At 47.7% G+C, this 15,434-nt stretch overlaps 1 protein-coding gene across 3 annotated transcripts in view; it reads right to left on the bottom strand.

Moving 5' to 3' along the window:
* SLC38A10 (solute carrier family 38 member 10) overlaps nt 1-14,151 on the bottom strand; it is a 47,530-nt gene extending 33,379 nt beyond the window's left edge. For 2 of the 3 annotated variants that reach the window (XM_032797290.2, XM_032797291.2), the window contains exons 1-6: nt 13,815-14,151; nt 11,514-11,631; nt 7,568-7,613; nt 4,736-4,829; nt 3,245-3,388; nt 799-923 (exon numbers count right to left, since the gene is read on the bottom strand). In XM_032797290.2, the coding sequence (XP_032653181.1) occupies nt 799-923; nt 3,245-3,388; nt 4,736-4,829; nt 7,568-7,613; nt 11,514-11,631; nt 13,815-13,919 (632 nt within the window). In that variant the 5' untranslated portion in view covers nt 13,920-14,151. Of the gene's footprint in view, nt 1-798; nt 924-3,244; nt 3,389-4,735; nt 4,830-7,567; nt 7,614-11,513; nt 11,632-13,814 lie in introns of those variants that run through there. The other variant, XM_032797293.2, reaches the window with a different exon arrangement.
* Nucleotides 14,152-15,434: the final 1,283 nt, after the last annotated feature.

Genomic DNA, 15,434 nt, shown 5'->3' with positions numbered 1-15,434 from the left:
TAAGTGGGAAATGATGATTTGGATCTCACAGGTGGGTGTAAACACAGCAGCATGAACACATTTTATTTGTCACATTAATTTATTACTGGCATGCTGCGCGTTCGCTGGAACGACCAGCTCTGCCAGTCTTCCTAATGCTGAAGGTCTCTTTTGTGTCCACCTTTAGATTGACACATCTCTTTTGACCTGGCTGCTGCTTCAACCAGGCATGAATCACTGGCTCTTGTCATTTTGGTGGAGAAGGTAATGCTGCTGGAATGACGGAAATAACACTGTCTGCAGCACCATGCCGCTGTGCGCCCAAACACCCAAGGCTCATTAAAAGAAGTGGGCAACTAGAAGCAACAATCTGAAGTCAAGAATTATGCCATTTTCTTTTAAACATTTTCAGCTACACTGGGTGAGGCTAAGGGTGCCCCATGTAGATTTTTCAGGGGGCGGGGGAACTCTGATGGTGGTTAGGATGGAAACAATCAGGTCTCTTTTCCTGATATTAAACCATGATTTTCAAGCAATGGGTCAAGTTCATAATTGGTGTAACTCCAAGGAAGGCAATGTAAGGCACACCAGGGATTCATCTGATCCAATGCATTTTATGAACAAGTAACCGCTCAAGCACAATAATTCTTGAGTGAAACCGAACTCCCTCCCCCATCAAGGCAACAAGAGAGTCACAACTGAATGAGATGCTGTACTTCAGTGGGCTGTAAAACACTGTGATTAAAGTACAGCTATCCCATTCACATCCTTGCGACGCTTTGCCCCCACAAAACAACTGCTGGAACAGCAGGTACTTACGACTGACAGGCAAAAGACATGCCGAAGATAGGAATGCAGCGAAAAATGCCCTCCCAGCGCATGTAACTGACCCGCTTCAGCCACTGCCCACCAAAGAGGCCGTGTTTGAAAGAAGAGAGCACAATCTGTAGCCAAAGGAAAAAAGAGGTTAAGAGCCAAACAGCAGTGACGCCAAACCAGATCTAAGGGGAGTGAGCACCCTGCCAGGAACGTTGCCAAGGCAGCAACAGAGGGCAGGCATCAGGAGGATGAAGAGGCTTTGAGTAACTTCCCCTGCACCTCACAGCTGGATATTTATTCCTTAGATTTCCCATTCTCAGCCTCTCACCTTCAACACAGGTTAGTCAACCTTCCAGCTATGGGTATGGGTCACCCCTGGCTGCCAAGCAGATAAAAGGCATATCCCATTCCCTAGTTGATGCTATCCTGCTAGCTGGCACCACAACCCCCCCGCACACACACCAGAGCTAGAACAGTTCCGGAGGGATGCACTCAGCTAATCGGATTGTTCCTGAGCAGTCATTTGCATTGGGGCCACAGAAACTGGAAGCAGGAGACACAGGAGAATTTTACTTATGGATGACAGGAAACAGTGCACCTGGATAAGACAAGACACCTGCATACTGCTCAACCAAGCCCCCTTGACAATGCAAATGCTCTGAAGACCAGGGTCAATGGCAAGGAGGTAAGCAGAAGCACCAGGGATAGGTTATGAGAGCTATTGTGCCATGGACAAGGGAACTGATGGGCATTAGGTTGCACAGGAACCAGAAGGTAAATATATCCAAATGTCCATTTATAAACTAGTTTGAATAGGTTTGACACTCCTGGAGATTCTATCAGTGTTGCCAACTTTAATGACAGGTGGTGTTTTTCTTAACGTCCCAGCTCCTGGCATCTCATGATTGTAATGATCACAGCTTTCGTTTCGAGCCCTCATACTTACAGAGAATAGTTTGAGGCAACCAAAGTGCATCCTAGGAGCTCATAAATCAGGTGGCCAGACAAAAAGAACTCAGGATCTATTTCTTAAAGTCTGAGGATATTCTGGGGGCCTGACATGATTTTGAACACTTGGGGCTAGCACTACCGCTGTCCATTAAGAGAATCAAAGTCTCCACTGACAGTTAATGGTATCATTGGGTGAGTTTCCCAGATTATAAGGCCTGAAGGAACACTGTGATCATCCTGTCTGACCTCCTACATAAGACACACCACAAGACCTCCCCAAAATAGCTCCTGGAGCAGATCTTTCAGAAAAACAGCCAATCTTGACCTTAACGTTACCAGTGATGAAGAATCCACCCCAGACCTTGGGAAGCTGTTCTAGTGCAGTTACCCTCAATGTTAAAAACACTGTGCCTTATTTCCAGTCTGAATTGTCTAGCTTCAATTTGTGGTCACTGGACCTTGCTACACCTTTGCCTGCTAAACTAAAAGAGTCAGTTTTTTGTTCTCCATCTAGGTGTTTATGGACTGAGATCAAGTCAGTCCTTAACCTTCTCTTTGTTAAGCTAAATAGATTGAGCTCCTTGAGTTGATCACTATAAAAGTATATTTTCCAAAGCTCTAATCATTCTCATAGCTCTTCTCTGAACCTTCTTCAATATATCAACATCCTCCTCTAGGCTGGTACAACTCAGGAAGCCACAGAAACTCAACAGTGCCTCCTGTTTAACCAAGTTGGCTGGTACCAGTTTTCTCAAGATGAAGCTTTTTCATAAGGCCTAAAAACAAACATTTTCCTGCACCACCTGTGTGTGTTCATGAGGTCTTCATTGCATAAGCAATTTAATGTGCTACCATTTAGGAAGAAAAATGCTTATTGGCTCAATGACATTTACCACCGATACAAAAATTGCAAGCAGTGTAAAAACTTGTGTCTTTAAAAATAATCATTTTTCTCCCTAAAGATCAAGGTTTTATGAGTTTTAAGGAAAAAAGCTATTACATTACAGAATTCATTTTGCAGCCGTGTATGTCTTCCCCATCTCCTGTCCCTAAATGTAATCAGAAATTCGGAATGCTATAAGCTGCATGGTACTCGTAAACACACAGTGAAATGCAAGCTACAATCTGGTTAAGCTGTCACAATGTATTGACTTCATAGTGACTGACAGATCTGCTAGCCAATTCCTATACAATATGGCTGTATATTCTGATTTCCATGTGGATAAGCGTGTGGGCATCAGAGAAACAATTATCCCATGTGGAGTCAGCAATATTTAACAGAAAAGAATACAGTACTGAATTTCAAACTTGGATCTCGAACCTGCATGCTCTTCCTGGTGGGCAACCCCTGTGACCACGAAGACCACCACTGGGCTGCCATACAGGGGTCCCTCCCACGCAGAACAGCTGGCAGGATCAGGACCTCTTTCAGATGAATTAACCACCATCTCTCCCCCCACTAACGAAACAAAGTCTTCCTGCCATTGATACTCACCACAAACATGAAGACAGTGTAAAAGATCAGCGCCATAGCACTGAATGACTGTATGGAAGCCATCATGTTCCTCTGGAGACTCAACGGAAGGACGATACAGAGGGAGACAGCAAACAGCAGGATTATCCGGAAGCTGCCAGTTACCTGAAAAAGGACCAGCATAAAGAACAAAAATACAGAGCATACAGAGATCTCTCAGTTTTATTAACTGGAACTCATGGGCCCATATCGACAAAAATAGCTTATTATCCCCAAGAAGGAGACACGAAGCAAACAGAAGAGACTAGGAATCTGAGGTTACATGCTCCTGACCTTAAGAAAAGGTTCAGAGACAGAGAGCTTGCTATTTCCTCAGCAAGGTCTGTGATTAACCTAGACAGTCACTGGGTGCCACTGTTGCTCTATATACCATATGACAGACCGACTCTAAAGCAGATTTGTTGGGGGGTTAAACAATAATCCAAACATAGACTATTTGAATATTTTGTATGAACTTCCAGCAACTAAATGAAAATTAACCTTGCATCAAAAAAAAAAGGGGTGGGGGGGAAATAGAAATGGAAGTCTTGAAAATTCTGATCCAGAAAATTAATCAGAAACTCATATTGGTATTTATTATAGCAGAACACTCAAATGCCTGGAAACATTTAATAACTAATTTGGCTGCGGCCACAATGCATCTTTTTAACTTCACAGTTCCTTAATCGAGCTTAACAGCATCAGGCTGGAGCAGCCACTCCAAGATCCTGCGACATGTCCATTTCACGTCCCCAGTCTGCCCCATCCCAGCTCCAAAAACTGCAGATTATTCCTTTGGAGAGCTGTGTGCCAGGGAACAGAGTGCCTCTCCCATCAGAGACAGGGAGAGGCATTCTCAGAAACAGTATCAACATAAAGTGGGGCAGAGAAGGAGTCACTGGGTGTATTTTAATTTGAAGAGGTGAAGAGATCAGCGTGTGGCTGAGGTATCCCAATCCTTCCTCTTCACACCCCAAAGTACTACAGTTTGGGAGCAAGAGGAGAATTCTGAACTAGAATGGTAAATGAGGATGAGGATTTGGGCAGAAGAATTAGTCTCACTGCTTTTTAGTTTCTGGCTGAGCAAATGAAGAGGGACAGAATGTACGAATTCCTGCAGAAAATTGACTTGGGATTTGCAGCAGGCCATGTATTTCATGACAGAGACTTTTTTTAAAAGAGCTCTTTTGATGTACGTGCTGTTTCCTATGTCAGGAGTTGTATACATCCCACTGTCTGACATGCATCAGAACTCCCAGGTGTTGACATGGCAAGCTGCTCTCATGTTCTAGTGCATGACACTTGCCAATAAGCTTTAAAATGGGAGAATAGCAAGTGACCTGGATGTAGCTTGCTGATATTATTAAGGCGGGTTGCTCTCTGCGGCATCATAACACGCACCACGTGATGTACTTATCCAGCAATCACAGTCTCGTTAAATTGTTGGACAAGTACAAGTGATCGTAAGTTTACCTGTAGTCCAAGCAACCGGGCAAAGAAGTTTGATCCCAAGTCACCAATCACAACGTAGAAAGCAATGCAGGTTCCCAACATCAGCCCAATCATGCTGGAAAGAAACACACACAAATGAAAAGCTTGAAATCTAAATTCCACTCTACAGCAGAGAACTCCCTTGGAATGCAGCACTTACCACATACCTGCAAGCAATATTGGCTGCATTCCTAGAGGATTAGCATTTTGCAACCCTCACCATGGCTACATCTACGCTGGACTCCTCTTTGGAAAATTTCTCGCTGTCCCTCCCAAAAGTGAAGCTGCCCTGGTGGCAGCATTAGTGGAGACCAGCCACTGGCGTTTTAACCACTGTGTCGTCTGTCCCCAAATCAGAGGGATCTGGAGGGCACAGTGCTTAAAATGCCAATGGCCACTGACTCTTCACCTGTACCATAGCTCCCATTGCTGTTACCACTGACAGCAAATTAAGGCCTATCAAGTGGAGCGAAAGTCAACTGGAACAGTTTGGCATTCTACTCTAAGCAGCTGCAGTACAAGGGCTTGTCTATAGTTGGACATGCAGGAAAGTTAAGCCTAATTAGTTAAAGGTGTAAATTTAAAGTGGAGTAGTTGAGTGAATTAAGCTAAACCAAACTAAGGTCTGGTTTACACTTAAAATTTAGGTTGATATAGCTACGGTACACTCCTGAGCACAGCAACTATGCCAACCTAACTCCTGGCGTACATGCAGCAAAGTCCATGGAAGAATGCTTCCATTGACCTATCTACCTACCATCGCTCAGAGACCTTCGGCGGTGTTCCTTCAGCAACGGAAAACCCCCTTCTGTCACTGCAGGCTGCGTCTACACTACAGGGTTATGCCAGCATAACTACAAAGCTAAAACTACATGCTACAATTCTCAGTATAGAAACGGCCTAAAGTCACTTGACTTCTGAATGAGCATCCACACAGGGGTTTCATGTGTTTTAACTATGCACTTTAAATTGACACCTTTAGTTAATTCAGCTTTGCTTTCCCGAAGGTCTCCATGTAGACAAACCCTACATTTTGCAAGTCTGTTGCACATCTCTGTGCCCTGTTCAGTGCTGAGAACAAGGAGTTTACAGTATCTCGGCACGCAGAGCCCATCCCTGAGTGGAACCTCAATGGGACTACATACAGAGGCACAAGTCCACCCACATGATTTCTAGTGTAGCTGAAGCCAACAAAACTCCATCCAGTTTGCTTCCTCTTGTGTGCAAAGTCTTTGTAGAGTCGTCAAGGACCCGCAGGGTTCTGCTAACAGCATCTGAGTTGGGAGCCAAGGATGGGAACTCAGTTTGGGAGGGTCCCTTGAAGAGGACTACTCTGCATTTCTTAACCATTGATCATAGTAGTAAGGGTACAGGGAGGTATTCGGAGCCCAAGACTAGCCCACTCTACAATCAGCAGTAATGGACCGCGCTTGAAATCTATACTGCAGTACAGAGGTTTGCAGACATTTGCACAGGACTGACCAGATTTTAATGAGGGCACTGTCTCACGAACCACTTCCCCCTCCCATTCACAGTTGCATGGACCACTTCACCTCCCATTTCTGATTATCCCCCTGTGGTAATCACAGCTATTGCTTGCATGGGAAAGTAACATTAGAAAAGTAGCGAAGAGTCCTGTGGCACCTTACAGACTAACAGACATACTGGAGCATAAGCTTTCATCTGACAAAGTGAGTATTCACCCATGAAAGTTCATGCTCCAATACATCTGTTAGTCTGTAAGGTGCCACAGGACTCTTGTCGCTTTTTACAGATCCAGACTAACACGGCTACCCCTCTGATCTTTGAAAAGTACTGGGTGTGTTTTTAGCTGTCTTACAGCAGTTTAGCAGCTGGGAATAAGGACAAGGGCCAGAATCAAGACATCAACCAGACCTCCACGGATCACAGCACAAGACCTTCTGCTCTACAGAATGGGCTGCAATGCCACTCCTCGCCTGGAACAGCAACGCAAGGCCAACTAGACTGTTCCAGCTCCACTATGTGCCCTTTAAAGCTTCGTGAATGGCATTTTTAAGAACAGAAATGGTACAAGTATCAGAGAGGGTAGCTGTGTTAGTCTGGATCTGTAAAAGCAGTGAAGAGTCCTGTGGCACCTTATAGACTAACAGACGTTTTGGAGCATGAGAAGCTCATGCTCCAAAACGTCTGTTAGTCTATAAAGTGCCACAGGACTCTTTGCTGCTTTTACAGAAATGTTACAGTTACAAGAGTCAGAGACTTTGGCCTACGCTGTCTTTAAGTGAAATCAGGATTCCAGTCCACTGTCCCAAACAGATACTGCTTCTATTAATTTGCATCTCAAAGAGCTTTACTAAGGCAGATCAGTGTTACTCCTAGTCTACAGAGGAGGAAACTGAGGCACAAGACAGGCTAATGGGCTGATTGTCAGAGATATTAAATGCATCCAACTTCTGTGATTTCAGTGTTATGTTCATCACCTCTGTAAATCACACCATAAGTGATTTGACCAAGGGTTCATAATAAGTGTAGCAGAACAGGGAATGAAACCCAGGTCTCCTGAATCTCAGTCCCTCACTAACTACTAGACAACATTGCCTCTCCCTTCAGAAACGAAGGGGTGCACAGGGAGCTACTGACCCAACTATCTGAATGAATGTCTTACAAAGCAGCTTGCAATCAGCCCAAATTCTCAGTGTCAAGGGAGGCTTTCAGAAGAAGAGAAAGTAGGAGGGTCAGAAATAAAGACATAGTGAGGCAGTTGCCCTGTAGGGGTTTGGAAAATAGCCTTTTACTAACAGAAATAAACTAATTAAAACGAGTTCGATTTACCTGGTCTCCACCAGCATTTTCCCTGCTTTTCCATAGGCATGAAATGCTGGCAAAGAGAAAAAAAAAAACACCACAGTGAGCCAAGGGAGGGTGCAGCCTGTGACACACACATCAGCTCGAAATTAATAGTAATCGTGATGAAGGGCAATTTGACAGGAATCTGCTAGTTTTGCATTTTGGGGCTGGTTTCTCCTGCCCATCCTCCCATTTTCTTTTTTCAGACATGCCACCCGAATATCAAAACCCACATAAGACAAGAACAAAGATGAAGGAAAGATACAAAGCAAGTTCTTTTTTCACTCTGTTGAGGAAAAAAAAAGCAGCGCTAAGTAGCAGTTACACATGGCAACCATTAGAAGAAGAAAGTCAGCGTGGAAGAGAAAATATGCATGTATAAGATGTTGTGTGACAAAAAGTTACTACAGTGCAAAATTTCAGTCAAGGTCCCATTTTTATTTTTTCCTTCCCATTATAACTGAGCCGCCTGATGTTGCTGGATGGGAGATCTGAAATGATGCCCAGAATGCTCAACTCCATTCCCAGAATACCCAGCATTCACAACCCACACCACAGGGATTTTGCCAAGAGACTTTTTTTTTCTATACTTTGGCCGTAGCTTGTAGCAGAAAATGATCAGTATCCTTTCAATGACTGTGTTTTCTGAAAAGAAAGAGCCAAGAAAACTCTGCTTTTACTTTTGGAGACATCTTACTGGGGGGTTGGGGCAGTTAAGACCTCCAGTTCGAATACAGACCACACATTGTTTTTGCATTAGTCCTGAGTAAGTAACTAGTAGAATCAAGCAAAGAACTGCCAGTTTTTCCCCGCTGAGCTTCTCCAGCAGTGGCTGTACAGTATACGTGCCTGAAGGTAGCCAAGAAATAGTTTGTTCATCTCTGGAAGTGCCTTCTATGACCTTCAGTGTTATCGTACATCCCATATTTCCTTGGAACCTCCCTAGTCTGAAAATGAAGGAAATCAACTGGCCACCTCTATAGTGGGAAGGAAAGTGTGTGGGAAGACACCACCAGTCCTGCTGAGTAACTCAGAAGGCAGTCAATGGCATGGTAAAGAGTAGGGTGAAATCCAGTCTTTGTTAGATTTCCAGGGCTCCTGGGCACCACCTGTCCGTGCAGACAGGCTGCAATATTTAAAGGGACGAGCAAGCAATACCTCTGGACTTTGTCTTGTTCCTGCATGAAGGGGCCTGGCAAAAAGGGGAAGCAGATGTTGAGTGGGACAGTTAAGTTGTGCATACCTGAGGACTGGGCATGCAGGAAGACGAGCAACCAGGGAAAGAAAAATCACCTTCCTGGAGATGATTTGTTAAATGACCTGATCTCCACAAAGGATGGCTGCTGTTGCATCACCCCAATAAACCTCTTTTTTACAGCGTGTAGAAGTGCAGGCACCTCCGGGCAATAATGATGGCCACTGGTTACAGTCTAGGTGTGGGATTTTATGAAATGATCAGTGTCCTTGGCTACTCTGAAATCATGTTTAATGAGAATGAGTCTTCAAACATGTTATGCCAGATGTCCGCATCTGGGGCTGCTTGGAAAATTGGATCTTTTATCTTCTCAAAGAAGAAGGAGGAGATGGACTGTGCAAAATTACTCAGCCAAGCCACTCCAGAAATCTCACCAGCTGAGCACAGCTGGATTTAGTCAGTATTTGGAGAAGCTTCTTTCACAATAAATCCCAGGGTTGCTGCACAGTGGCCTTGGTGATTCAGCACATGGCACTCGTCTCACTGCCATGTGTCTCGTCCTGCTGTTAGCGGACAAGGTGCTGGTCCTGAGCATCAGCAGTCTTTAAAGATCCCACAGCACTTTTGGCAGCAGCAATGAGCTGTTTTAACTCTTGTCCTGGTCAAACTCTAGCTGTGATAATTCCATCCCACTTCCCAAATTCCCACTGCAGACTCACTTGGATACAATATTCACTTCTTAAGATCCTAACGTGTTGTACAACGCTGCTGTGGACTGACAGCTGCTAAATGAGAGCGAAGGGGGAAATATCTGTAAAAGCCAGAATACGTATATTCTCTCCATTGGGAATTGCTACATAAATTAAGGTGTTTATCCTAGACCGCCACGACCCTGGCTCTTTTCTTATTGCATCTAGTGATCTGAATGTTCTTCCGGAAGGAACTAGCTGAGTGAAGTTAATTTGCAAAACTTTCCTGCATCTTTCAGAGCTGCCAAAGCCTCCCACAGAATCAGCTGCAGGAGCTGCCAGGATCTCTTGCAGATGTACAGCATACAAGCAAACGGTGACAAAGACTGTCTGTGTATAGCCGCTCAACCTTGATGCTTTAGGATGCATTGTAGGAGTGCTGCTTTCATTCGCGCTGAGGACGTCTTTCCTCTCGGCGCTGTCCCTCCTCTGGCTGCTTGTGGTGGCACCTCTCCCAGGGCAAAAATAGGGAGGAAGGAAAGGCGTTTCTTTCAGTGCCAGCGTTTGTGTGACAGGAGGTGCCAGGAAGTTTGGAAGCATGACTGGCCCTTTGTGTCTTTGAGCTCCTTGGCTTTGGAAAGTGCAGAGGATCTCGTCTTCCTGGGAGACACTCGAAGGTGAAGGGGGACTCTCTGTACTTCAGCCATGGAGAAGCAGCACACAAAGGCTCACTGTAGTGAGGAAGGGGGTGGAAGAGGCGCTATGGGCAGCTGGTACTGCGGACGCTGGGCCATGTGAGACTCCACCTGAAGGCTCAGCTATAACTGAGCCATCTTTTCTGTACCAGACGAACAACCTTTGAGACCACAAGAGTCTTCTAATCTTTTCTGCTTTTGGTTGATACATTTTGGCAGAAGTTGCACTGTGCAGCTAAATGATGAGTCTCTGGCATTTAATGCACTGAGGGGATCCATCTGTCAACAGCACGGACACTGAGCAGACTGAATATTGCTTTCAAATCTTTGTAGACAGTGAGACCAGCCAATTCTCTCCACCCACTCCTAAGAGAAGTTACACTGAAGGCAACTAGGCAATTGGGGACACAAAGCATGGGCTTAAGGTCACAGGAAGGCAGAGGAACAGACTTGCAGCTACGAGAAACTTCCATCTCCATCACCTGCAGGAAGAAATCCCACCACTGCAAAGGTGAAGGCTGAAAAAGCACAGGGAAGGATTTCTAACCCCTGGTGCAGGAGCTCAAATAGGGGCTATTCCGCCTGGATTGCCGTGGTTTCCCAGGAAGAAAATGCTTTCAATCAGCAACTCTTAATTGTATGTGTTGATCAAGAGGATTCAAACTCCTGAGGCCAGACCCAAGCGTCTCCTCCCCGCAATATCCTTGGGAATCAGAGGAGAGGTCATAAATAGATGCCAATACCAGTGCCAATGCCGAGTAGACAAACTATAAGGAAGAGGGATGGTGAACTCTGCCAAAATCTCACACATGAATCTTGCTCAAGTTTTTATTTTCTTGGCCACTTGGAACTTTGTGCACTGTTTCCACTCACCTCCCCCTTGCTCTGCCATAAGCACTCAGACAGTGGAGATCCAGGAAGCCTATGATCTATGCCAGGCACTTAACTGGCAGAACCCAATGTCCTCGGCAGCACACTGGGTGGGGAAGCTAGTGGGTTTCTTACAGAGACCAACAATTTACAGAAGACAGCCATTATGTCAGCTCCTGAGAGCTTGTGTTTTGATCGTTCAGCACTGCAGCACCTCCTCCTGCACTGCTGAGTCAAAACAATTCTGTGCCTATTAACTTCACAATCAAAGGCAGAATTAAACCCTCAGATTCCTCTGGTGACAAAAAGCAGGAGGAAGGGATAAACAAGGAAGGCAAACCACAGTAAAAACTATGCTAAAAATAATGTTAATAATTAAGCACTATTAGTATGAAAGTTGTAAATTAAGAGGTCAGAGTAAAACTGCAGTAAAAAAATAAACAAATAAATAAAAGTGAAGCCCCAGAGCTGAAAATTCTCACCCAATCCTGGGTAGGTCCTGCGCTTGCTAAGATTGGCCGATTTCACCAGGAACATACAGGATTGATGAGTCATCCAGGAACAGAAAATCAGCAGCAAGGCTCCCAGGACAATGCCACACTGCATGGGAAGAAAGAAAAATACAAGCACAAGATGGAAAGCAAGCCATTTCTCCTGGTGTGACTGGTACTTCACACATTCTTACCGTTCTCCCAGATCACCTACAGGCTCCCTTGCACATTTCCAGCCCCACTGTAGCCTATTAAGGGAGTTCCCCTGCCTTCAACTACAGCCAGTAGAAATGTGACGTATTAGTTCAATTTAACTCACTTGCCCCAGTTTGAGGCAGAGTCACAGAGCAGCCACCTGTTTCCTAAATGACTCAGCTGCAACACTTTTGCCTGGAAAAGTTAAACCCCAGCAATTTATGAAACAGGACTTTCAAGCTGTAATACTGTTTGCATCCTGCCATCCAGTCAGTTTCAGGGCACATTCCAGCAGTGTTCTGTACAGTTCATAACAGAATCTTGTGTAAAGCAAGTAGTTATTCTGTAGATCCAGGAGTAAAAAATCTGTCATAACACCTATCCACAAGCACCAGGGGCTGTTCAATACATTCACAGCACAAATTATGAAGCTAGCAATCTACCCTTCCAGCATTGTTTGGCTCATTGATTTATACATGTTTGCAGAGGACAGTGTTAATCACTGAACACTTATGAAAACAACAAGTGACTTTAAACAGGCATAAGTGATATCAAATCTCACTGTGGCTACAAACTGTGCTATTTTATTCAAAGTAGATGTGTCACTGGGGCTCCTGGCACGCTGTGAACAGGAAAAACAAGGGCTCATCTCCTGGCATATAGAGCCTATGGCTTGGTGTGCAATGCCTTAAACCCCAGCTAGCTTGACAGCACTGGTAAGGATGGTGACTTCCTGATTTTGTATTCATACTTGGGGAGAAGCTACTGTGTGAAGGCCTTGTTCCAAAGGAGAAGGTGAGTCGGGAAAATGAGAACGTCAGTCCTGGTTAGCTGCTGGAGCATCCCCTCACTCTGCAAGTGACTGTACAATGGGCACAACTTCCTGTCACCAATTGTTGGAACTAGTAAAGAGAAGGTTGAACTACCAGGGCATGTGTATACCTACACTGAGTGACCTGGCTGCAACTCTCAGCATACATCTCCCCTCCCTCCAGTTGTCAGTCACTTGTTATACCACATGTCAAATCAGATGAAGATCTTTGGAGTGTGTCTCTCATCAACAGCAGATGGTCCAATAAAAGCTATTACCTCCCCCACTTTCTCTCTCTCTTTCTCTCTCAATATCCTGGGACTGACGTGGCTGCACAACACTGCATTAGATCTTTGGGGCAGGGACCATGCTCTTCTGTCTGTACTGCAAGGTGCCCAGCATGCTTGTGGGCATTCTTAAAAGTGAGTGAGAACGTACATCAATTTTTCTACATCTCAAAGCCAAGAGATACAACTGAATCCAGTCTCAGGAAAAAAAAGCTGAAAATGTGAATTGTACGAAGTTTCTCTGTCTCCTCCCACTACCAGTGTTGTTCTAGTTTGCAGGTAGCGTAAGAAAAGCACATCCGCCATCCAAAGGTACATCAGATGTCATCTTCTCTTGGAAGTCACTGCTGACAGGCCACTCCTTTGACAAAACCTGCCAGCAACAATGGCCTCGTGCGACCCTTAATTAACAGAGCTGTACCTCTTCGCACCAGCTAGTAATACTTCGCTTTTCAAAGCCTTATCTACACTGGCAATATTGGGAAACCTCCTGCGATTGCCCCACCTCTGGTACTACCAACAGTGAGACCCTCAGTAGAGACTGGCTGAGGAAATCATAACAACCCAGTCGTCTGTACCTGCTGTTAGGTAACATCGTGGTAAATGGTCAGCAGCAGTGTTCCTACTGTAGCTACCTGCCACAGAGCTGCACCTCGTGCTAGTGCCATTTCCCCAAATGTACTCGCATCGACACAGTCTTAGGGTGCCTTTCACCCAAAGGGCTTGGTGCTTTTTACACCCCTGACTCCCTCTTCACAACCCCATTAAGTATTACCCCAACCTAAAGGCAAGGAAACTGAGGCAAAGTGACACACATCGAATCCACAGCAGAGCTGAGACCTGAATGCAGCAGTTCAGGTCCCCTGCTGTAACCAATGGATCTGTTTCTACTCTGCGGGGCAGAGAAATGTTTTCCATGTTGCACGTTCCACCCAAATGCCATGTGTAGGCTTCAGGTGCCACATCCAGCTCCAGTGCGCCCACAGAGCCTGCACTCACCTGTCTGAAGCAGAAGGGCATGGTGAGGACGCTCACCCCCACGATGCTATTCACAATGTTCATGATCAGGCCCCAGTTGGACCCTGCAGCTGCAGAGGACGCCATGGCGAGCAGGGCTGAGAGCCCCAGCAGGACGATGAACCTGGACCACCTGGGAACGGAGCAAAAGCAGGGTCGGGAGCGACCGGGGAACCCCACGGGAGGGGAAAGGCGGTGTGGGGATGGGCTCCCCGGCAGAGGCTGGGACTGCTCCGGGGTGGGGAGGCCTGAGATGGGGGGAGTCACGGCAAGTGATGGGAGGACGGATCCCGGGGGAGGGCAAGCGATGGGGGGGGCAGATCTAGAGGGGCAGGACAAGCGATGGGGGGGCAGATCCGGGGGAGGGGGAGGACAAGCGATGGGGGGGGCAGATCCGGGGGAGAGGGGCAGGACAAGCGATGGGGCGGCGGCAGATCGGGGGAGGGGGCAGGACAAGCGATGGGGGGGGCAGATTCCGGGGGGGAGGGGGCAGGACACAGCGATGGGGGGGGGCAGATCCGGGGAGAGGGGACAGGACAAGCGATGGGGAGGGGCAGACCCGGGGGAGGGGCAGGACAAGCCGATGGGGGGGGGGAAGATCCAGGGGGGAGGTCGGGTCAGGACACAGCGATTCGGGGAAGCGAGATACGTCCCCTGGGGGACGGGGGCAGGACAAGCGATGGGGTGGGGGCAGATCCGGGGGAGGGGCAGGAAAGGGATGGGGGGGCAGATCCTGGCCGGGGAGGGGGCGGACAAGCGATGGGGGGCCCAGATCCGGGGGGAGAGGGGCGCAGGACAAGCGTGGCGCGGGATTGGGTCGGTGGACGTAGATCCGGGGGAGGGGGGCAGCGGCCACTCGCGGTTCGACGGCGGGGGTCCGACTCTACGCAGGTGCCTCCCCAGGATCTGGCCCCACCCCGCGTTCGGCCTGCATGCCATCCCGATTCTTTCTTCTTTCCATCGTTGTCCTGCCCCGCGCGGATTCAGCGCGTAGCCCGGCCCAAACAACCAGCCAGCTTCTAGGGTTTCGCTCGCTGGGCTGTCATCGCCGAAGCCGACGGAATGGCCGCACCAGCGAGACGCTTTGGTCGAGTCTGCAGGCCCGCAAGGTCCTGACTGTGGCTGCCGGTCTCCTGCCAGCTCTGGTCCGGACCCGCGCTTCGGCCTATGCTCACATGGGCAAAAATACTGCCGGAGGTGGGGTTCAGGCGGGGGTCCGACTCTCGCGGTGCCCGCCTGGCTGGCCCCCCCCCGCGCTTCGGCCCATGCTCCCCGGGCAGGCAGATCGGGTCCCTCCGCGCGGCAGCGCCGAGCCCGGCCCAAACACCAGCCACTTCCGGGTTCTGCTCCGCTGGCGCTTCCGGGAAGCGAGGGGCCGCACCAGCGAGACGAGAGGAGAGCGCGGGCCCCGCAGAGGCCTGCTGTGCGCCGCTCCTGCCAGCTTGGCGGACCCGCCCGGAGCTCACTGGGCTCCTGCCGAAGGGCGACACCTACGGCGATGTCGCCATGACAACGTTCCTTGCTGCTGGCTTGTCACCATATCCCTCTGCGATGGGGTCACGTCGGCACGTCAGCACGTTGTGACGTGAGCTGTGATGTCAC

The sequence above is a fragment of the Chelonoidis abingdonii genome, chromosome 13 (genome assembly GCF_003597395.2).
Source record: "Chelonoidis abingdonii isolate Lonesome George chromosome 13, CheloAbing_2.0, whole genome shotgun sequence".
Classification (NCBI taxonomy): domain Eukaryota; kingdom Metazoa; phylum Chordata; order Testudines; family Testudinidae; genus Chelonoidis; species Chelonoidis abingdonii.
This window is presented reverse-complemented; position numbering and strand designations above follow the sequence as displayed.